The 23,862-nt window shown below is 33.0% G+C and overlaps 1 protein-coding gene across 1 annotated transcript in view; it reads right to left on the bottom strand.

The window, feature by feature from the left end:
• Positions 1-10,419: 10,419 nt before the first annotated feature.
• The window catches only part of LOC143044585 (ficolin-2-like), a 51,745-nt gene continuing 38,302 nt past the window's right edge, over positions 10,420-23,862 (bottom strand). The window contains exon 8 of the mRNA XM_076216642.1: positions 10,420-10,699. Within this exon, the coding sequence (XP_076072757.1) occupies positions 10,467-10,699 (233 nt within the window). The 3' untranslated portion in view covers positions 10,420-10,466. The remainder of the gene's footprint in view (positions 10,700-23,862) is intronic.

Raw genomic sequence — 23,862 nt, 5'->3', positions numbered from 1 at the left:
CTTCTGTGACATCGTGGTAACAGCGCCTACACTATTTGCAGTGCCCAAGACAACTCAACCAACAAGACTGAATGTATAAAAGCTGAAATTGCTGTTTATGGATTTGTTTCCTATTTATGTAAAGACGGTAAAGGTACACTATCATTAATTATTTAAATCATTATTTAACTTGAACAGTGTATGTAAAGTGCGGATCCTAAAATACCATTTTCATTGTATATGCCACGCATTTCTGAAGTAGAATGGTAAATAGACAGACGAAAAAATTATGATATTTGAAGAAAATGAAGAAAAATAGTTCACATGTAAATGTTTAGTAATAAATAATAAATAAATTTGGTGTATTTACTGTCTTCTGATAGGTTAAAATTATTAGTTTTATTTTCAATGTTGTCAATTTTTATGGCGACACGCCCACTCTGACGTTGTGTATTCATACGCCAACATGTGTGTACGTTGTTATTGTTAATATATATAATATAAAAAGTTCTTTGAGCCTTATTTTTGATAGAAATTTATTTATAATGAATGACAATAATTTATTTTGATTTTATTGAACCATAAAACTAATTTTTGACTCTTCACATTTTACATAATCCGCTTCGCGGATTATTCAATGTGAAGAAACAAAAATTAGTTTTATGGTTCAATAAATTCAAAATAAATAATAGCCATTCATTAAATACAAGTTAGACAAAATAAAAGATAGGAACGGGTTTTAATAGCGACGAGAGCCATCCATATGTGAAATATATACCGAAATAGGTGAATATTTAGGACGTTTTACGAACAAATCGTGCAGGTGATTAAAAACTAGCAGGAAAGATGTCGTTGAAGAAAAATATTCATTTCAACACAATTATTAATGTTGCATAACGTAGAATAGCTTTTTTTATTCGGTTTGTCCATCCCCCAAGGGTGACTGGGGTATAGAAATATGGTCACTTGGTCTTCTCCCGACCGGCAGTAAAACGCTTGCCGAAGTGGGGCGTCCGTTTGGCTGTGCGGGATGTATCAAGTTCGCAGTCACGTCCGGTCAGAAGGGGGACGTTAAATCCGATGCCTCGTATAAAGAGAGTGCCACGCTCTTTGCATGTTAAGAACCCTTGCAGCAACTCTTTTGAGGGGTCCGTAGGTGGCCTGTTGCAACGCAAAATTTCTGTCCCTATCCAAAATACCCTCATTTTCCAGTGGTAGTCCAAATTTCCCCGACCATCATCCCGGATGGCCTCTATCGTATCAACCTACCTATTGTATTTATTGTGAACTTGTTCTTGTCCTGAATATGCATGAAATATTTGCCACTGGGCGTTAAGCAACCAACAATCAATCAATCAATCGGTGTGTCCATATTGTATTTAATTCCACTATAATGCTATCTTTATGCGAGTCATGTTTACTGTTGAATATTGATACTTTACTTTCATTTTCACTGTAGAGCGATTTATTAGTATTGTATAAGCGGTGCATTTTCACTGTATGAGTTTTATTCATTTTTATGCAATAAATTCCTAATTCAGCCGACTTGCTCAAACAATGATTAAAGTAAGAAAAGGGTTTGGTAGTACTGACTTTGAGATGGAAAGTTTGATTGAACAATCCATTTAATTCAATAGAATTATAAATATTTATTTTATATATAATACATTGTAGTCATGATATATAAACAACATGTAGATCATTTAAGAGTTGAAAGTGTAACTGTTTTAGATTAAAGAAATATATTTTAAAATGCACGCCAATGTGATAAAATTCATGTTTCTGCAGTAGTCATTATACGCATGTGCAAACAAATTTTATCATTGGATTTCGAGTATGGGTCTATTTACAAAGCAGAAGAAGCATGTCATAGATATTTTTATAATTCATCAGCATCTTTATTTAAAGTACAGTTATATTTATCCAATGCAATGACACTTCATCACTGAATACGTACATCTATCATGTCTATCGAAATAGAATGGGATAAAGAGGGATAAAAAACAACAATGCTTTTCTAATATTTTTTTATAAATCACTTCTTGACCAATTTCAACGAGGTTTTGACGTAAGATTTTTGATTTTGGGTCCGGTTTTAAATTGGCCCACAGGGTCCAAAATAAAACTTGAGGTTCATTGGTAGGCTGAATCCATACATGATTGTGTTTATTATTTTTTTGGTCCATTTAACAAGTTTGTGGGGTCCTAACTGTCAAGAAATAAATTCTTTTGGATTTCAACAACAATTGAATATTTGGGGTACTTTGGCATGCTGAATCTCACCGTGTTTTTAATTTTGGGATTTGGGTATTTTGGGCCAAGTTATCAAAATGGTCCACATTGAGGTCCAAAGGGTCCGATATTCAACATTTTCTTTGTTTCATCAAAAATGATGTCTTGCTTAAATGTTGTGTACATACTTGCCCCAAACTGTTTGGGGTTCGACCTCTGCGGTAGTATCAAGGGTGCTCTACAACACGTACATCAGGTACCAATGCAACTTTATCAGTTTATATTTTTGACAGAAAAAGTTTGCCCTACACAACTTGACTTGCATTTCACGCTTTGATGACTTCGGATAATTTATATGTCACATGTCGTTTCATTTTATACAGTAAAGAACATGCAAGCAATGATCGAGCTAAAACTATCTTTCCTTCAGAATATGAATATTGAAGCATTTGGGGTTCTACAATACGGGAAGCAAGTGAAGATGAACCACAGAACTAAAGTTAAGAAGGAGAGGTCTTCATACTAATGCACTTATTGTCCTTTCAAGACAAAATAGGTAGCTAGTTTTCACAGGCATAAGAAGATCCACACTAATGAGTTACACAAATGTGACCAGTGTGAATTAAAATGTTAAGACTTCTCAATGAGCATGAAAACTGATAGCATGGAGAAGGCCTGATTTGTACTCATTGTTCCAAACACTTTAAAAGCAGAACTGGGCAGTGGCGGATCCAGAACTTTTTGTAAGGCGGACCCGATGGATGACCTAAAAAGGGGGAGGGGGTCTCCAGATACGCTTCAATGATTCCCTATATATATAATCAACCAAATTTTTGCAGACACCCCTTGATACGCCTATGCTGGCCTGGCTCACCATATGAAGAAAGCAACAGGAACTTTTAATCACATCAGCTCGTTTTGTAGTAAAACATTTAAAATGCTTCGCTGACCGCAGAGGTCGAACCCTGAACATTTGGGGCAAATTTGGACACAATATTATGGGCATACGATGCAGTTACAAGGGAGGTTATGACGTTGCTAACGTAAAATGTTAGTTTCGCGACGTCAAACTATGACATATCGGGAAAAGATGCATTTTTCGACTGATTTTTATCATTCAAATTGATTTAATTTGAAAACGAGTGCATGGACCTTTATTTTTTAAAACGACATTTTGTTTCATTTTGCAGGGAGATTATGTGGATCAAATTTTATAAAACTGTAAATAATCCAATTTTTTTAATTTTGATAAATATACAGCAAAAAATTACGCTTTTTACTCAATGACCATTTGATAAATATGAGTTATTTCTGAATAAAAAAATGCATAAATTTTTAGGATACTTATAAAATACAGAAATAACAAATTATTTAACATAAAACAATTTGTGTTTATCTTTTAAAACAAAAAAGTTATGCTTTTCTTTCGAAAGGGAAATACGGCCACAAATCCGAATTTTGAGCAAATATACAAATTTCTACCTCATTTAACTAAAAAAGTAGCACATGAAGGTATATTTTTTATTGCATATTTGGTTTAATCAGGCAAAAAATAGCATATATGGACATTTTCATCAAACTGTAAATACAGGATCAAAACTGTATCGTATGCCTTTAAGGGAAGAAAGAAAGACATAACTTTTTTGTTTTAAAAGATAAACACAAATTATTTTTTGTTAAATAATTTGTAATTTCTGTTTTTATAAGTATCCTAAAAAATTATGCATTTTTTATTCAGAAATAACTCATATTTATCAAATGGTCATGAAGTGAGTAAAAAACGTAATTGTTTGCTGTATATTTATCAAAATTAAAAAAAAAAAATGGACTATTTACAGTTTTATAAAATTTGATCCACATAATCTCCCTGCAAAATGAAACAAAATGTCGTTTTAAAAAATAGGGGTCCATGCACTCGTTTTCAAATTAAATCAGTTTGAATGATAAAAATCAGTCGAAAAATGCATCTTTTCCCGATATGTCATAGTTTGACGTCGCAAAACTAACATTTTACGTTAGCAACGTCATTACCTCCCTTGTAACTGTATCGTATGCCATTAAAAAAAGCTTGATACTATCTGAATTTGAATTGTGAAATGACGTTATATAGGTTTCTGACCCAAGGTAAATGTGGTCGAAGATTTTACAAATCATATGCGCAATACTGTGCAACTGAAGGTTTCTTCTTGAAACTTTTCAAAAATTTGAAATTTAAAAAAAAAATAAAAGCGATATGAACCCCTTTAAAAAATTAGAACCCGACCATTACATTTTGTTTTCCATCTAGGACCAATAACCATCAAACCCAATACCAGTCTTTCCTTTGTGGTAATGAACCTTGTAGTACAATTTTAGAGAGATCCATACACTTAAACACAAGATATTGTCTGGAAATTAGAAAAAAGAAATCGCTATTTCTTTTGCCACTTATTTCTGCATGTTTGGGACAATTATCCCCGAACCTAACCCCAGTCTTCCCTTTATTTGTGATATTGTTCCTTGTGGCACAATGTCAGAAAGATCCAAAAACTTACACACAAGTAATTGGCCAGAAACTACAAAGTTATTAATAACAGGATTGGTTTTTGTCCCTTTTTTTGTTCCTTCATTCCTAAACTGTTAGTACAAATGTACCATAACCTCCAAAATGAATCCTATCCTTCTACTTGTGGTATTGAACGCTGTATTACAATTTCAGAGCAATCGAAATTCTTATACACAAGAAATTATCCTGAAACTAAAAAGAATGCTTCTTTTATGCCCCGTTTTCGTAAAAAGTTGGAACCATCATCCCAAAAATAATCCCAACCTTCATTTTGTGGTATTGAACCTTCTTTCAAATTTATATAGATCCATTCACTTAAATTGTAGTTGCCTGGAAACCAAATGTGTCTTCGGACGACACAGACGATGACGACATCATAGCAATATACGAACCGAAAAAAAATTGCCCTCGTATAAAAACAACTCTTTGATGGCCAAGTCAACAAGCACCTAAACAACAAGCCCTATAAATTTAAGAAAGTATTTTTTTTACAAACATAATTTGAAACAACATGCACCAAGAAAACAACAAAAAGTATCAGTGTGATTTGTGTAATCAGGAATTTGCAACTTCTAAAGACCTAGCGAATCACAAAGCAGGGAAACATGGCAATACAGTTCACACATGTCAATACTGTGGGAAAAGATATAAATGGCCAGCCAGTTTTTATAGACATAAACAAGTTATAAATAGATATAAATATTAAAGCAATCTAATAAGTTTTTTATTTGTTGCAAGTCTAATTATCACATTAATCTACAATAAAAATTCATCGCATCTTCGAAAATTCTACATCAGAAATGAATGTCATACAGTGATAATTCATCGCATCTATAGTGAAAATGGATCGCCTTTAATAATTGATATTCTATATTATGTTGCTTTTATAACACATATTTGAACTTTAATACATTTATTTTACATTAAAAAGACACATCATAATGAAAATATGTTAAAATTTAGTTTCAAATCAATTATTTTGGTAATTTTAAAACGTAAACAAATAATGTTTTCCCATGATCCTTTATTCTACAATGAACATACTCGCATACAACAGTGAAAATGAACTGACTGGATTCGCACTTTATATACACTGTTGAACGTAATCGTGTAAATATGTTTACACTAAAGTTAATGCTCTGAAAACCTGGAGGAGGATCAAAGTTGTGATCCAAGTTTTCGGTTTAGTTCATACAATATAAAAAGGCCTTAACAAGTATATATTATTGGGTGCATATTTTCGGATTGAGTGAGTAATCTCCTCGATTTGCTCCAGCATCAAATCATATTTACGCCACAGTTTCAGAGTAAGAATTGCTTGACAATACAGGCGGTGGAAATATTCTTGTCAAATGCGTACCTCTGTTACTCTGTAAAATCAGTTGAACGTTTGAATAACTATGTATATGTTCTTACAGGACCATAAAGCAGTTAAAGGATCAAAATCTGTGTTAGCCAAAAAGAAAATATGATGTTCAGACGAATTATATATATATGTCACGATATCTCAGTAGCATAGGTTCGAATTCCGGCGAGGGAAGAACATTAATTTCTACAGATCTGACATCGTTGCGTTGATGTTTAGACGTATTATATTCATTTAATTCGTCTAAACATCAACCTAACAATGTTAGATCTGTAAATTTGCGAAATTTATTGCCACCTTCGCCGGGATTCGAACTCATGCTACTGAGATATCGTGACACCAAATCACCTTGCACTGTATCCGACATGCTAGACCACTCGGTCACCTAGGCTTCACAATAATAAAGCTTTCGGTGGCCGGGATTTTCCTTTCCTCGTTAGTTTTAATCTAGCGTTATAAGGGAAGGATAATTTAACTTTTCAAAGATTAAAGAGAACTTGCAGCTGAATTCGTCAACTAGGAAGTACATCAATATTGGAGATAAACATCATACCTGACGATGGGACAAAAGGCAAAGTAAGCCAAAAAGGATGTTTTAGTGACTTCAACAACTGGCGAGGATATGCATTAATCAAATATTTGCTTTACTTAACTCCTTCAAACAAAGTTTATAATCTGAATGGCATAGGAAGCTTAACATCAACTTTGTGGATGTCCACAAAGCTTTTGGCAGAATCAACAGACAGAGCAAATACTACGAGAATATTGAATTTTTAAATAAAATAAAAATTGTTTGGACGAATATTGTGAAAATAATTGTATCATTGAAACATGTTAGTTACGTTAGCGCGTCACTGTTTTGATATCATGTGGTGTTTGTCGTTAATGGAATAGGTATGTTGTTGTTTTGAGGTTTACATGTTGTGTCGACTATCATATTATTTGTCATTGCGTTTCTCTGTTATGAAAAAAGTAAAATCACAAAAACTCCGAGGAAAATTCAATCGAGAAGTCCCTAATCACATGGCAAAATCAAATGACAAAACACATCAAAAACGAATGGACAACAACTGTCATATTCCTGACTTGGTACAGGCATTTTCAAATGTTCTTGCGGGTGTTTGTGCTGTATTTCTGTCACGTAATGTTTTAGCGATATTGTTTATCATTGTCATAAAGAGGGAGGTTTGGAATGCCATTTAACCAGGTTCAACCCACCATGTTTTTTAAAATGTCCTGTAACAATTCAGGAATGTGGCAGTTGTTATCAAATAGTTCGTTTCTAAGTGTGTTGGCGTTTGTTTTTGTTGCACTTCGTTGTTCCCGTTGTTCCTTTGTTTTCCTCTTATAGTTGAACACCCATTTATGAAATGTGAAAGTAATTGTCAATTTAAATAATTTTTGGACAGCTGGGGGTTTGTATGAACATCAATGTTTTTTTACGTGTCTATGGGCTATTTTCTGTTTAACAGTTCATATTTTTACATCATAACCTATAGGTTCAGAAAGTATTGCAATGTTTAAAAACACTTTTTTTCACTCGAAATTTTTGACGTGAAACAAAATACATGATCTCTTGAGAGATACATGTGAATAATTCCAGAAAAGGTATTACTAACAAGATTAAAATTCTACTTTCGGTCAAACTTTGGTGAAACATGTGACATGTGATATCTTCACAGACCTTTTAGCAATATTGTAGAGCAATAACCGCGGATTGTTTCCAATGATACACAAAAAAGAAATCATATGTACTCAGTTTAACGACTGAAATCAATTTCTGGAAAGATCTGATTACATATGCACAGATATGTAACACACAGTTAACTTGATGTGTAAGCAAGTAAGAAAAAGGGGATTGTAAAACAATGAAGGTAAATTTAATTTTTTTCCTAACTGTAAACTGTAAACCAACTTATTTTCGCAGATCCTTTATTTCGCGTTTTACCTTTTCTAGTCCATTTCGTAGCTATTTAATTTTGCGATTTTCTAATTTACTTGAAGTTTTTTAGAATAGTTATCAAAGGTACCAGGATTATAATTTAGTACGCCAGACGCGCGTTTCGTCTACATAAGACTCATCAGTGACGCTCATATCAAAATATTTATAAAGCCAAACAAGTACAAAGTTGAAGAGTATTGAGGATCCAAAATTCCAAAAAGTTGTGCCAAATACGGCTAAGGTAATCTATGCCTGGGATAAGAACATCCTTATTAATTTTTCGAAAAATTCAAAGTTTTGTAAACAGGAAATTTATAAAAATGACCATATTATTGATATTGAAGGAGATATATAGAAGATTCAAGCTTTACATATTCGCGACAAAATAAGTTTGTTTACAGTATTGCTACCTTATGCAAGTAGAAATCTGGAGATGTCTCATTCTGTGTTGCCACAATCAAGAAGAAGAAGACGGGGTTGTGGTTACGATAATAAAAAAATAACCCTTGTCATCTTTGACACAGATATTCTATAACGGTTAACTCGTGATGGCCTCTGTAAAATTTACGAATGGATGCTTTCAACTTTACCACTTGGAACATTTGGTTAAATAGCTACCTTGTAAACATCTTTATTAGTCCTGTATTATTTTAATTTTAGCTTCTTGTGTACAACTTGGAAATTAGTATGGCGTTCATTATCACTGAACTAGTATATATTTGTTTAGGGGCCAGTTGAAGGACGCCTCCGGGTGCGGGAATTTCTCGCAACATTGAAGACCTGTTGGTGACCTTCTGCTGTTGTTTTTTTCTATGGTAGGGTTGTTGTCTCTTTGGCACATTCCCCATTTCCATTCTCAATTTTATCTCTCTATAAAAAATGCATGATAAGAAACGCAACCTCTGGACAATAAAATAAACTTGTAGGTGAATTCTCGCATGCAGTGGGTACTGAAATATTAACATTGCTGCACAGAAATGGAAAGTTCACAATTGAGAAGCTGAAATCATTCCTTTTGTCGTATACTTTTGTTTTCAACTAACGCTCATTGACAATTTCTTACTGTGACATGACTGCAAGTGTTTCTGTCACCTTTTGCAATGTATTCAAAACTCTGACCAAAGTGCAATTTGTTTTATAAACCAAACTGTTCAACATTTTTACCTATCATGCCTGTTTGTTCTGTTCACCACTTGGATCTCTTTGTTAAAAATCTTCCTTGTTAGCAATAACCCTCTATCCCCTTAAGTAGTTATAACCATTTTAACTACGGCAAAGGAGGAGGAGTAATAAAAGGAATTGTTTGACCCATGAAATAACAAAAATAATGAAATTATTTAAACCTTTCAAAATTGTGTTAAATGTTATTCATAGAGGAACAGGTTTATATAAACTGGACACTTTAGTGTAGAAAATGGACGACTAGTGTTAAGACTTCATAGACAAGGCAAACATTGTGTTACGTAAAAATAAATCTGAGCAAAGGCCTTATCCTAAAACATATTTCATACACCTTAGTATCTTAGTAACATATATCTTGTAGCAATTATACGTTCGGGCAAAGCAGTCGTGCATGTTTAAATATTAATCACAAGATCTCATAATGAAGCAGTTGGCTCCTTATCTCTAGCAGTTTAAAGCCCTGTGGCAAATATGCAAGAATAAGTTTACATATATACGTATACGTACATCTGGAGGATAAATTAAGCAGATTTAGAGTTCTTTTTTAATTTTCGAATTCAGGGGACCAAACACATAATTCCTTGTCGTTCATTGTTACATCAAAGCCAGAACAACAACTACCACTCTCTATAATACAACAGATTAAATGGAGGTGAGATGTTCATTGTTACTGTTTGTCATTTTCATTTTTATAAAACCATACATAATTTCAGTCTTACAGTTTTACGTTCCCTTCGAGATAGTAGGGGAAAAATATAATATGAAGTGTTAATGTTGCATCTAACCGAAAAAACTTGAGTCAATGTGACTGTAACTTCTAGAGGAAAATACTTCATTGTACCATCAATATCACCTTTTGTGGAGCAGGATCTGCTTACCCTTCCGGAGCACCTGAGATCACCCCTAGTTTTTGGTGGGGTTCGTGTTGTTTATTCTTTAGTTTTCTATGTTGTGTCTATGTTGTGTCATGTGTACTATTGTTTTTCTGTTTGTCTTTTTCATTTTTAGCCATGGCGTTGTCAGTTTGTTTTAGATTTATGAGTTTGACTGTCCCTTTGGTATCTTTCGTCCCTCTTTTCTTTGAGCATGCTTTAATACTATCTGGACAAGTTGTGTACTAGATGACATTTGAAACAATGCAACAGGACTATAATTTGAAGATTTAACGCTTGATAATTATCAATTCTTTAAAATTTAAAATAATCTGCCACAGAAAAAAGTTATGTTCTTCTTATCATCATGATACTAGAGACAATGGTTGGAGAACTCTCCCAATACAGGGTACCCAACCTGTATATTTCATTAATCCCGGACCACCGGCATTCTCCGTACCACCATCCTCCTTTGAAAGTTTGAGCACAATTGTTGATGTAGTCATCGTTATCTCTATCTTTGGTGGTAAATCTTTTCATATTACCACCTAGAATTCCTCCGCTGCTACTCATAGAATCACCTTGATCATAAAAAAAGAAAAAAATCGCTAGTTCCACATGTTCGGTACAATCAAAAACAAAAAATCAACAGCAAATATTACCAAAGTACATTTTGTAAAATTAAAAGCAATTCGTTATTTTTGAAACCAGTATTTTAAAATATTTGGGAAAAGTTAACAACTCATAATTACAACAAATAAAAAAGTATAATTTAAAACAAACAAATGAATAAAAACACTATAGATAACGGATGTAATTGTCTTAAAAAAAACCTGACCTGTGACAAAGCAAGTTACGGACCACGAACCCGAAAAGACCCCTATGTATCTGAAAACTTACGTGTCGATGTATTCAAATTTCAATAGTTTCTTTTATTTTCAAATAAGTTCCATTAAATTAAATTTTGGTAGAAAAAGATTGATATTTGACTAAAAACCTGTTTAAACCAGAAACAGAACGTGATTCAGACACCAAATGCTACGAAAAACCAATCCTTTTCATAAAGCAATATTTAAAAAAAAAATAAAGGGGCATTTGCTGTCAAATTCATGTTCACCGATTTGACGCAAATTATCATATTTGATTTATAACATACTAAAACGTATATCCAAATTATAACTAGAGGCTTTAAAGAGCCGGTGTCGGTCACCTTGGCTATATGCACATTCAGCAAAATGCTCTCTCCAACATTATAGATTAGAATTCATGACCAAATCTCTGTTTTGCCAATCTTGTATTGCTAATTATTTAGTCTGTTGAGTGTCTTTCTATCTTCTTTAGTTTTTGCTACATGTAATTCTTATTTAACGGCGATCACTCATATAAAGACTGACAGTCTACTAACTGTATAGCCAACATTTGACTTGTTAGTAGATCTTGTCTTGCTGATCATGTTTGCTTATTTAAGTTTCTATCTATCTATTATAATTTCTACCATATAAGGGGGAAAAAAACAAAAAAATGATAAAAATGTCATTAAAGGGCAATAACTCCAATAAGGAGTCGTCGAATGATTTCCACCATTGATCATAATTGTAGATCTATTCTTGTTGATAATTTTTTGTTATCTAAGTTTATGATTCATAAGATATAAGGCAAAAACGCAAAAAATTGATAAAAATCGTCATCAAAGAGCAACAACTCTAATAGGGAATCGACTGACTGATTTCAATCATCAGACTTACTTGTACAGGTTGTCTTGATGATCATTTTGGCTATTTAAAGTTACTGTTTATATTTTTAAAGATAATAGGCAAAATTGAAGAAGAAAAAATGGTCATATTCGGGAATAGGTCACGTTCGGTACTAATCAGACCAAACGACGTAGATGGTAAATCTTAATCTAAGACGTGGTAAAAATGTCTTTAGTTAATTTAGACATAGACATATTGCATAGATTAACCAATTCGTGATGGTGTCCATAAAATTTACGGAGTGTCATTTTTAATCTTTCCTCCTCATAACTCTGTAGGATCAGTTCTGCGTAAAGAGCACACTCCATGGAATTCATATACAGGAGTGTGCTCTTTACTCAGAAACTGCTCCTACAGAGTTATGAGGAGGAACGATTCCCGAATATGACTTTTTTGACTATCGGGCATTTAGTTATTACTTTCTTATTTTGGTTACATTTCACATTAGTCTTATTTGTCAGTATAGTCGAGGTTATCGTGGTTCGTCTACAGGGTTTTACATTTTGTTCTTACATGATTTTGCCTTATATTACTGTTTTTTTAATTTTCATTGTCTATATGTATGTTAAAATTAGCTATTTCATTTACATGATTCTATGTTTAAAGCAACTACATGTATATTCACAGGATTTTTTTGTTTGGTGTCATGGTTAAAAAATACAAATAAAAACACCATTACAATTCCATTTCAATATTCTTCTCATTGTTAAAAAATACATAAAATAACACAATTACAAACTCAATCCCAATGTTTCCTTGTACGTGTCTATTTTTCAGAAATTTACCTATGACAGAATCTATGACAAACGAGACGATTTTAATTTTAAAATTATCAATTTCCCCCACCTTAGTAGCAATATACCAACTTCACATGCATATGGGATATACATTTCCCAACTTATTCGGTATTCAAGAGTTTGCAGCTCCTACTCAGACTTTGTAAAACGTCACCAGTGTCTGAGCAGAAAGTTGATGAACCAGGGGTATGTCAATGAACGTATCGTCCTTTTTCTAAAAAAAGTTCATCGCAAGGTACCAAGAACTTGTTGATAAATATTCCGTATCAACTTCACAAATAATACACGATGGTCTTGAAGTATAGATTTTGCGTACTGACGTTGTTTATCATCTTTATAACGTGTTATAGTATTCTTTTATTTGTCTTTATTAATATTACTTTTACTGTTAAGTCTGTTTTTTTAGATATCCATTTGACGTGACTCTGTACTTATGTATCCCGTCATACTTTGAAACACACAATTATTTTATTTATTATTATTACTTTTACTGTTAAGTCTGTTTTTTGTGATATCTATTTTACGTGACTCTGTATTTATGTATCCCGTCATACTTTGAACGACAAAATTATTTTATGTCTACCTGTGCGAATTTCAAACGCGCAATTTTACACCAGTACTTAAAACCGTTCATCCTTTATGGGTGGATTTTACATAGATAAATAAAATCGCATAATATAAGCAAAATGAGGATGTTAAATTTGATGTATGCCTTTTTGTGCTTCTTCGTTACATTTGTTGTTTTTATAGTGATTAAGATGATAACACAATGTTGACTGCTGTACCCCTATTTTTGACATTTTTACCTATTATGTCTGTTTGTTTTGTTCACGCATCGTTGACAATATAATTGAATTTGATGCGACTGTCATACAAGTGAGAGGTTTAGCTAGCTATAAAACCAGATTCAATCCACCATTTTCTACATAAGAAAATGCCTGTACCAAGTCAGGAATATGACAGTTGTTATCCATTCGTTTGATGTGTTTGAACTTTTGATTTTGCCATTTGATTTGGGACTTTCCTTTTTGAATTTTCCTCGGAGTTCAGTATTGTTGTGATTTTACTTTTTTTCTGTCATAATATAAACGTCACAAAAAATACAGTCATCTTTTCATGCGACATATTTTATATTTCGTATTTAGGTGTCCTGATGTGCTGTCGTCAATTCATGGGAGTTATCGTTGTTATCCTGGGTTTACATGTTGTAATGTACTACTACATCATTTGTAAATGTATTTCTCTGTGCTGATTGTTCCTGCATTTGAATGTACTTTATTCCTTTCACGAAGTGTTGTCATTTTAGAAATGATTTTAACATTGCCATATAAGCTGCAGGTTTTGCTAGCAATAAAACCATGGTCAACCCATTTTTTTTAAATGTCCTGTATCAAGTCAGGAATACGGCAGTTGTTATCTACAGTCCGTTTCTATGTATACTAGTCAACAAAAGTAACGATACACAAGTTTGAATTCTAATTTATCATAAAATATAATAAATAGGAAAAACTGTTAAATTTGCCAATGATCAAGAATGTGTCCCCAGTACACGAATGCCCCACTCGCACTATCATTTTCTATGTTCAGTGGACCGTGAAATTGGGGTAAACCCTCTAATTTGGCATTAAAATTAAAAAGATCATATCATAGGGAACATGTATACTAAGTTTGAAGTGGATTGGACTTCAACTTCATCAAAAACTACCTTGACCAAAAATTTTAACCTGAAGCGGAACAGAAGGACGGAAGGACGGACGAACGAACAGACGAACGGACGCACAACCAGAAAACATAATGCCCCTCTACTACCGTAGCTGGGGCATAAAAACATTCATTTGCAAAGGAAATTTAAATGATTAAAAGAATCTGACCAAATTGGAAAGTGAGAAAATACCGTGTTATTGATTGCAGGATTCAAATTGATTTTGCAAAAAATGATGACAAAAGTCGGCACTTAATTTTTAAGATGAGAATTAAGTATTCAAATATCTGCAAAGGCCTTCAACATTTTAAGCAGACCATGTTTAAGTTTAAAGTTTTAAGTTCTGATATCGATTTTTGAAATAACAAAAATTCCCAAATTGTTTTTTTGCGTTTTTGCCTGAAATCAATAGTTTTGATAATAAAATAACACTCTGTAAATATTAGACCAATTGGACATTTATTTACCTTGGTACAGTGTATCCAATTTCATTATAATATAATTGTATGGAAATTGCATTGTCTTGTATCGTTTCTTTTGTTGACTAGTATATGTTAGCGTTTTCTTTTTTGTAGTTTAGTGTTTCTGTTGTTCCGTTGTTGTCCTTTATAGCGTGTTTAGTTGATGACTTTCTCTCTCGGTTTTAGTTTGTAACCCGGATTTGTTTTCGCTTATCGAATTATGATTATTGAACAACGGTACACTACTGTTGCCTTTATTGCATTCATCAATATGAATACAATATAGTGAGTTATTTTAGCGGATGTATAATTGAGGGGCAAAAAAGTATACGAAAAAATTTTGGTGGTTTATATTTTGACGGATTCTTAAATCTCAATTGAATATTTTGGCGGAATCTGAAATGTTTGCAGTTAAAAAGTTGTAATAATTGACAAACAAGTGTCAATTGTTATGGTTTAAATAATTGTTTTACCTGCATGTCTTCTTATTTATTGACAGTATATTTCGATACAGTTAATCAATAGAATTGTACTTAGACATTTGACTCCGGTGTACAAACTTCTTGTAAAAGTTACTGTTGATTAGTTAACAAATTCGCCTTTGATATACTAATTAGTTTAGAAAGTTATTAATCACGGTGGGTATGGTTGTCCTGCGAGAGAACGTACTGTGCTGGTGATTTGGTCCTGTCAGGTGCTGGTGGGTCCTGATTCTGTGCTGGTGGGTTTGTTTACATTGTATCAGAACGGCAATAAAACGACTGTTTTGTTGCTTAATTTTTCTCTGATGCGTCATAAGTACTATGCAAAGTATATTACAACAATATTATATTGCAAAAGTCGTACAAGTTCGTTAAACGGAATTGTCCTGACGCTGTGCTGGTGATAAGAAAAACGGTCCTGGTACTGTGCTCCAATGTCCTGGTTCTGTGCCTTTATATTTTAGTTAAAACAAGCATATATTCAAGATCATTGATGCTGCATTGTTATTGACTAATTAACTGTTGTCTGCTTTCTTGAAATTGACATTGTTGTGAATCTGTTTACTGTTATTATGAGAGAAAAAATACACCTATTTTTTTTAATTTTTTTTTTTAAATTAACTGTAATTTTATTTATTGGCCTGTTGATGGAACCCTTCTTGCCCCTTTTAAGATAAGAAAATATGTTAACGATTTTCGGGATTACGATCATTTTGCAAGATTACCAAAATACGTTGTAATTTATACAATACTTATATAATGCATATGATGTGGTATGTTTGTTGTCAATGGAAAAATTTCCATAAGAAACCAAAGAAAGTATGTGTTAACAACCATACGTCATCGTACGACCTTCAACAATAACCGATAAAATAAAAATGTAAAATGTTTTGATAAAAATGGAGAGCAAAAATATCGAACAAAGGACTTACTGGGCGTTTGAATCATATGTCTCTAGCAGCTTTAAACACATTTGTTTGTGATCAATTGAGTGCTGACTATAAGAATGACAATAGTATTGCGGGTTTGCTGGTTTGGGGTTTTTTTTCGGGGGAGGGGGGGGAGGGGGGATAAGTTAATGCGAGGTTACAGTGAAAGTTTTAAGCTTGGAATAGTTTCCCGTAAGATTTAAAAGTTGTATTTTAAAAGAAAAATGTATCTTATAGCTATTAAGAATCACTTGCTGTATCTGTAAGATATTTTCAACATTTTTTTTTGTCTGAAGGGTTATCAGGTATTTTTTTCGAAAACCTAGTACACACTAACAAAACTAAGATTTCTTAGCTTTTTCATTTCAAAATTCCAAAATAGCTTGTTAGCTAAACCGTGAGGTCATTGTTAGGTAAGGTAAAGTACCCTCCTTTCGAAGTAGCCTGGTCCTACAGACAGAAAGATGTGTCATTTGTCGGACTAGTCTACTCTTAAAGTAGGGTAGTTTACATAACTTACAATGACTTTTCTGTTCAGAAAGCAAGATAACCAAAGTAATCCCTTTGTCTACACACTCATTGAAATTGGCTGTAATATTGCAAAAGTTCAAGCGATTGGGGCAAACTTACCGAGTAAAAAAAATCAAAATGTCTATCTTCCTTGCACATTTTAGAAAATTCAGATCAGATAACGAAACTGGGTCCAGCAACATTTATAAGCAATTTAAGATTTTGACCCTCACAGTTTCCATTCACCACAAATATTCTCGTTACAACGAATCATTTAAATACAAAAATACGAGTTGCAGCCTTTGGTTATCTATTTTAAAATAATTGTATACGGATAAAGTTATGAAAGGCAGCAGGGTCACCTGGGTGAGGAGTCCATGTCATCTGAAATAAATGCTAAGCATATATCTAGATAGCGACAGATAACCATGACATTAAAAAACTCTCTTCTTTTCGATTTTTTTCCGAACAAATTGACACATAAAATCAATTAAATAGTATTGTGGAATTTTTAACTTGTGTTCAATTCATTGGTTACACCTTTTACTAGAATAACAATCCTGTCAAGTATGAGCTGGGTAAAATATTTCAGAAAAGAAGATGGAAATGTGAAAGTTTCAGTGCGTCAGGTGCAACAGCATACGAACAGCTAACATGCCTCGTCAGGGTGGAAGCTAAAAAGTCCACGGAAATTTGATTTAAAACCTTTATTCGTTCCAACAAAGTTAATGATATTTTGTTGAGGATTTAACCATCTACGACAACAAGATTTTTTTTTTTTTTAGAATTTACAGCTCTTCTATAAATACATGCAAAGCAAACCTTGATTAAATTGCTTGCTATGATTGTTTGGATGGTTGTAAACGAAAGGTAAGTAGTATGTTTACTATACACTAGAATTTGTTTGGACAATAAACATTAACTTCAATTCCTGTCAGTTTGTATTTGTCCAATCAAATCCCAGTATGTATTGAAACTCCGCTTACCTATTGTTTGAAAATATCCTTGTAGCAAACATAGCAAGCAAGTCAATCAAAGTTATTTTTTGCATGCTTTTAAAGAAGAGTTTTACTATATAATGCAAAGAAGCGTTTAAGTCTTTCGCCAAAAAATACTATCAATATTTTTTTTGTCCTATGTAAACTTCCGTACCATTTCCTTCCATTCATGATCATTAAGTTGAACTGTAAAATATTTCTTGGTACCTTCTTAATTCCTTTATAAGTCTTATGTAAACATAATTATGACAATAACTATTGTGAGCACAAGATTCACTGCACACTTTTAATTATAGTTCTGCTTAATCAAACATTAAAATGTGAACTTAAATTTTGAGACTTTTTAATCGACACGATTGGGATTTTTGCATATGAGAACATGGTTTATCTATTAGTTGAAAATGCGGCTTTGAACTAGCTTTCAGTACCTGTGAGCATTTGTTGTTCAATAATGTGTGTCTTTGTGTTATTATTTTTGTGATAAATTGTTGTGTTGCTACACCACTGTAACAATGAAGGAGGAAATGGGGGGGGGGGGGGGGGGTTGAGTTAGTGGGGAGGGGTATGCGGAGCGCTAACAAACATGTCTATGCAGCATGGGCTTTGATCATTGTTGAAGCATCAATGTAAGGGGCATTTAATATCTTAATAAAACTATTTTTATTTCAGATAGTATATATTGTTATCTGATATTGGACGAAAGAGGTTGCCCTGTTATGTAATTGTGTAATACAAGTAACGATCATTTGAAAACACATATTAAACAGCCAAATGGATGCACAAGAGCTAAAATAGGAGTCATAGATCCTATTGACAATAATTATCTGCCCAATTTTATTGATTTTGTAACATTTGTTTCAAATATGAGCAACTTCTTATCCAAAATCACCAGCACCGTATCAGGACCCACCAGCACAATGACAGGACCCACCAGCACAGTATCAGGACATGAATAAATTGAAAAAATGCTAAATTTTAATAAATTGCAATGTTTTTTCACAAAATAGTTTTGTCGTGTGGATTGCGGTATAGAAAGCGGACTCTATGAGCATTTTTGTTTTATTTTTTCAGTTCGAGATTTTCTGAAAATGAGCATTTTTGTGTTACGCTTACTGAAACAGTTTAGAGGGTCAACTTTTTAATGGTTTACATATGAACCCATAAGAAGCAAAATTGAAAAATCTCAACTGTTTTCTTCTATTTTTTATGAGTGAAAACGTCAAAAATCATCATTTTCGTCTTTGTTTACATTTTTTCATTGATCACCAGCACCCGTCAGGACCGAATCACCAGCACAGAACATTCTCTCGCAGGACAACCATACCCACCGTGTTAATAGTGACTTGCAATTCTTATATAATTTGACTCTAATAAAGAAGGGTAAATACCTGACAGAGTGCATTACACTCTTATATTATTTAACACTTGACATGCAGCGATTTATATTTAAATTATATGTGAATAATGCACTTTGACATTTGTGTTTTTTAAACTATCATAAACAGTTATTGACCCGTCGACCGGGAAACATAGATCGTTTACAAAACGTTTTAGCTATTAGAAAGTAACGAATAGATGCATAAATTTTCGAGGAATATATTTTCGTGAATTTGCTTTAACCGCCAAAATTTACGAACATAAACACCCCATGAAAATTACACGCTATACGGTATGAAAAAAGCTCATTATGGTCAAATTGAATTATGAAAAATAAGATAAAAACTCATTTTCAGCCATTCAAAGGAATGAGCGAAGCAAACAATGGGCGTTGAAGGGAAAATAGCCTTATTTGTGTTACAGGTTGCTAGTACACTAAAGATAGTTACATATTTGTGCAGTTAAATGAACACGGTGAATAAGGACACTAAAGATGTATGTTATTTTTAAATGAAAATAGATATATTACGCCCAAAGTGTTGGTTGATAATTTCCATGTTTTCTTCAGGGACTACGCTCTGACTATACTGGCATACAACGGTGCCAATAAGTCCTAAAAAGTCTGCCAGAAATGAGAGCAATTTCGGACTAGTTAGACAGGTGAAACATATTAATTGGGTAAAAAAAAACCGATAACCTTTACCAAATTTTGTCGTATTTTGCAAATAATTGGTTTGTTATTACGGCAGTTCGTGTAAAAAACGTTTTACTACCAGGATATTATATCTAAATTTTTCACTGTGATTTTATTGATAGAGCTTGTAAATAAAAACAAAATTCATAATAATTTATATACTGATCATTTTAACATTATGTTAATTTGGAATATGGCTTTTATCGGTAATAGAGAGGCAAAAGATTGTGCGAAGATATCACAACAATAATAAGTGATATTAGTTGACTAAAATCTACCAATGTAGGAGGAATACTGCTCATTTCAAAGTTGTTTTAGACAAACAGATGGATATATATGAATAGAAAGACGATTCCTACATTACCGCTATATCATATAAAGATAGAAAGGGAGAGAAGAACGAGGTTTATGACATTGTTTTCCATTCGTTTGTTTATTTGAGCAGAATGAATGATCAGTTTTGACATTTGACCTTGATTTAACGAAAATTGCACCGTACGAATTATTGACGACCGGGCAAAACGGAAGGTACGATTAATAAGCTTTCGAATGATACATAATATAGTGGTATGGTAGGTGGGTGCATTAAAGTCGTTAACTAAGCGTCTTTTTGAAAACTGTCACTCGTCTATATATCTTCACTAATATGCCAGAACTTATTTCTATATTTCAATTTAACTTAAGCTGTGTCATCAAAGACGGGGGACGATATTTTGATCTTTTTTCCCGTATAAATCAATTATCACTAGATCTTAGACATTTTAGGGTATCCAGTAACAACACGGACACAAAGATCTTGGGTTTTCTTACGTCATATCTTAATGTTTTTTTTTACTTTCTGGAGTAATGTTGTTGATGGAAAATCTGTTATAGCTTCGTGTTTAGTTAATTCATATAGTTTCGAACAATGGAGAGCACCTGGGTCCGTGTATATCTGTGTCCAATCGTTTTTCGTTTTGAAATATCAAAAACAAAAAACAAAAAACGAAAGTGTTTTCATTTTTCGTTTTTGATTTCATAAAAACCAAAATGAAAAACAAAAGTGTTTTCGTTTTTTGTTTTTGATTTAACGAAAAACAAAAGTATTTTCATTTTTCAATTTTGATTTCTCAAAAACTAAAATCGAAAAATGAAAGTGTTTTCATTTTTCATTTTTGATTTCACAAAAACAAAAACGAAAAACGAAAGTGTATTCAATTTATCTTTCCCCCCCCCACACTGTTTAATTGTCATTCAAAAAGTGACAATGTTGTCATTTGTCATTCATTTAAAGATCGTTAAAGTATACATGCACAGCGGTTGTCAGATCAATTCTACTTTAATCGAAGATAATGTCGACGGATGCAAAAGTCTTTATCAAACTTAACAATAAGGGTGCGTGATCCTTACTTTTAAGTTTGGAGAGGTTAATCTAAGATGATAATAAAGAAGCGTAACTAGCCTCTTTTACAAATAAAGCAAACTATATATAGTTGGCGAGGGAAGGGCTCAAAAACCCCAGAAGAACTGGAAAAAATTATACAAAATCTTTCAGACCCTTTCTTAATCTAAAGCGCAAGTTTTGTTTTATCTATTTTATTATGCTCTGGTCTCGGAGCAAAATATATAGATACAGTGTAAGACTTTTAGTATTTACATGTATGAACAATATCAAAAGACATATGTAGGATGAAGAAAAAAATAATGTAATCCATAAAGTCAAGTGTGTGGCTACTGTTAGTTTAAACATATTTATTAATAGTGGATTGGAAATTTTCTCCCCGGAACGGGGATCGAACAAGGAACTTATGTTTTTGTAGTCCGATGCACTAACCACCGAACTACATGCTCCTGAGTTGGAGCAGGCACATGTAATATATTGTGGCGTTTAACATGCTTGTTAGCAGCTGGGACAGTTTTGTTACAGCACAGCATAAGAACAAACTATACAAATCAGTTGAAAGGGCTTAACGCATGAGATCGATACAAAACAGAAGAAAAAAAAGGTCTAACAAAAACACATACCGAATGTGGCAGGGTATTTTTACCTCGTTTTCAAACAATCAAAGCACTGAAGTACTGAACATCGAATGACTACAAGTTCTTTTGGATTGTCACAAGCACTTGTCTCAGAAAAAAAATCACATCTCTATACCTGAAAGTGAAGTTAATGTACAGATATAATTTTTTTGAAAGAGGGACGAAAGATACCAAAGGGACACTCAGTACACATATTCTATATCATATGATCTTTTTAATTTTAATGCCAAATATAGAGTTCTGAATCTCAATTCAACGGTCCACTAGACATGGAAAATGATAGTGCGAGTGGGGCATTTATGTACTATGGACACATTCTATTTCAAATCCTTTATCGTCGTAACTTTTACAAAAATCTTCTCCTCTGAAACTACTGAGCCAAATTCAACCAAACTTGGCCACCATCATCATTGGGGTATCTAGTATAAAAAAATGTGTCCGGTGACCTGGCCAACTAACCAAGATGGTCGCCATGGCTAAAAATAGAACACAGGAGTAAAATGTAGATTTTGGCTTATATCTCAGAAACAAAAGCATTAAGAGCAAATCTGACATGGGGTAAAATTGTTTATTAGGTCATTATCCTTTATCATGTTTATAGTCAATTTTTAACAATTTTCATAAATTTGTACATTTTCACAAAAAAATGTCCACTGAAACTACTAGGCTAAGTTCATTATAGATAGAGATAATTGTAAGCATCAAAAATGTTTAGTAAAGTAAGATCTACGAACACATCACCATCACCAAAACACATAGACCAAGATGAGCGACACAGGCTCTTTAGAGCCTCTAGTTATATATATAGTTTAGACCTTTGATTTTCCCGTTTGAATGGTTTTACACTAGTCATTTTGGGGGTCCTTATAACTTGCTATTCGGTGTGAGCCAAGGATTTGTGTTGAAGAGGGTACTTTAACCTATAATAGTTTCCTTCTACACACTGTGACTTGGATGGAGAGTTGTCTCATTGGCACTCATACCACATCTTCTTATACCTATGTATTATATGTTTAATTGGGGTATGGAGCTGGCATGTCAGTTACTGCTAGTAGTTCTTTGTTAATTTATGAATCATATTCATTTTGTGTAGTTTCTTTTGTTTACTATTTTGTCATCGGACTCGGATTTCTTTTAAACTAAGTTTTTTTTGTGCATATTGTTGTGTGTTTGTTTATTCTAAATGAGCTATATATACATTTGTAGTTGTATAGCGGGAGGGTTGAGATCTCACAAAGCATGTTTAGCCCCGCCGTATTTTTGCGCCTGCCCCAAGACAGGAGACTCTGATATTTGTTAGTGTTTTTTATGTGTTTTTTTTATCTAAGTTAATGCGCGTCCATTTTCACATAACTAGTATATATTTTTATTTAGAGACGAGCTGAAGCCCGCTTCTGGTTTCAGGATTTTCTCGTTGTGTTGAAGACTCATTGGTGGCCTTCGGTTGTGCTCTTTGGTTAGGCTGTTGTTTCTTTGACACGTTTTTTATTTCCATTTTCAATTTTATTGATTGATCAATTGATTGATTGATTGATTGATCATTTTACTACAAGCAAAAGTCATGATCATTTGAGAATCCTTTATTTGTATTGTAGTGTTAATTTCACCAATGAAGCTCTACATTAATTTTTGTCTTAATATTAAATTTCTTTGTAAACTCTTAAATTACCGTCTGATTATAATAAGACACGCAAGAATAAACAAAAATTATTTGGCCTTTAATGTCTCAACCTTTTTTAATGTGAATAACTTCATTGTTCAGTTAGATTTCGATTTTGATATTGTTTTTGCAAGTTTCTATAATAGATTTCCGGTAATTGTTCTGCATAAAACCCTATGGGAAAGCACATTGACTTAATTTCCCAAACGTTTATTAGAACCCAATGATTTGGCAAGGTGTTGCAACTTGTAATGTAAAGAAGTGACAGTCGATTGCATTGAGTGTGTAGGCAAAGGTAGCATATCCTTGGTTAGCTTGCTTGTATTATTAGGTTAGGTGAGCTACCCTCCTTTAAGAGTAG

Source organism: Mytilus galloprovincialis, chromosome 9 (assembly GCF_965363235.1).
Source record: "Mytilus galloprovincialis chromosome 9, xbMytGall1.hap1.1, whole genome shotgun sequence".
Lineage (NCBI taxonomy): Eukaryota > Metazoa > Mollusca > Bivalvia > Mytilida > Mytilidae > Mytilus > Mytilus galloprovincialis.
This window is presented reverse-complemented; position numbering and strand designations above follow the sequence as displayed.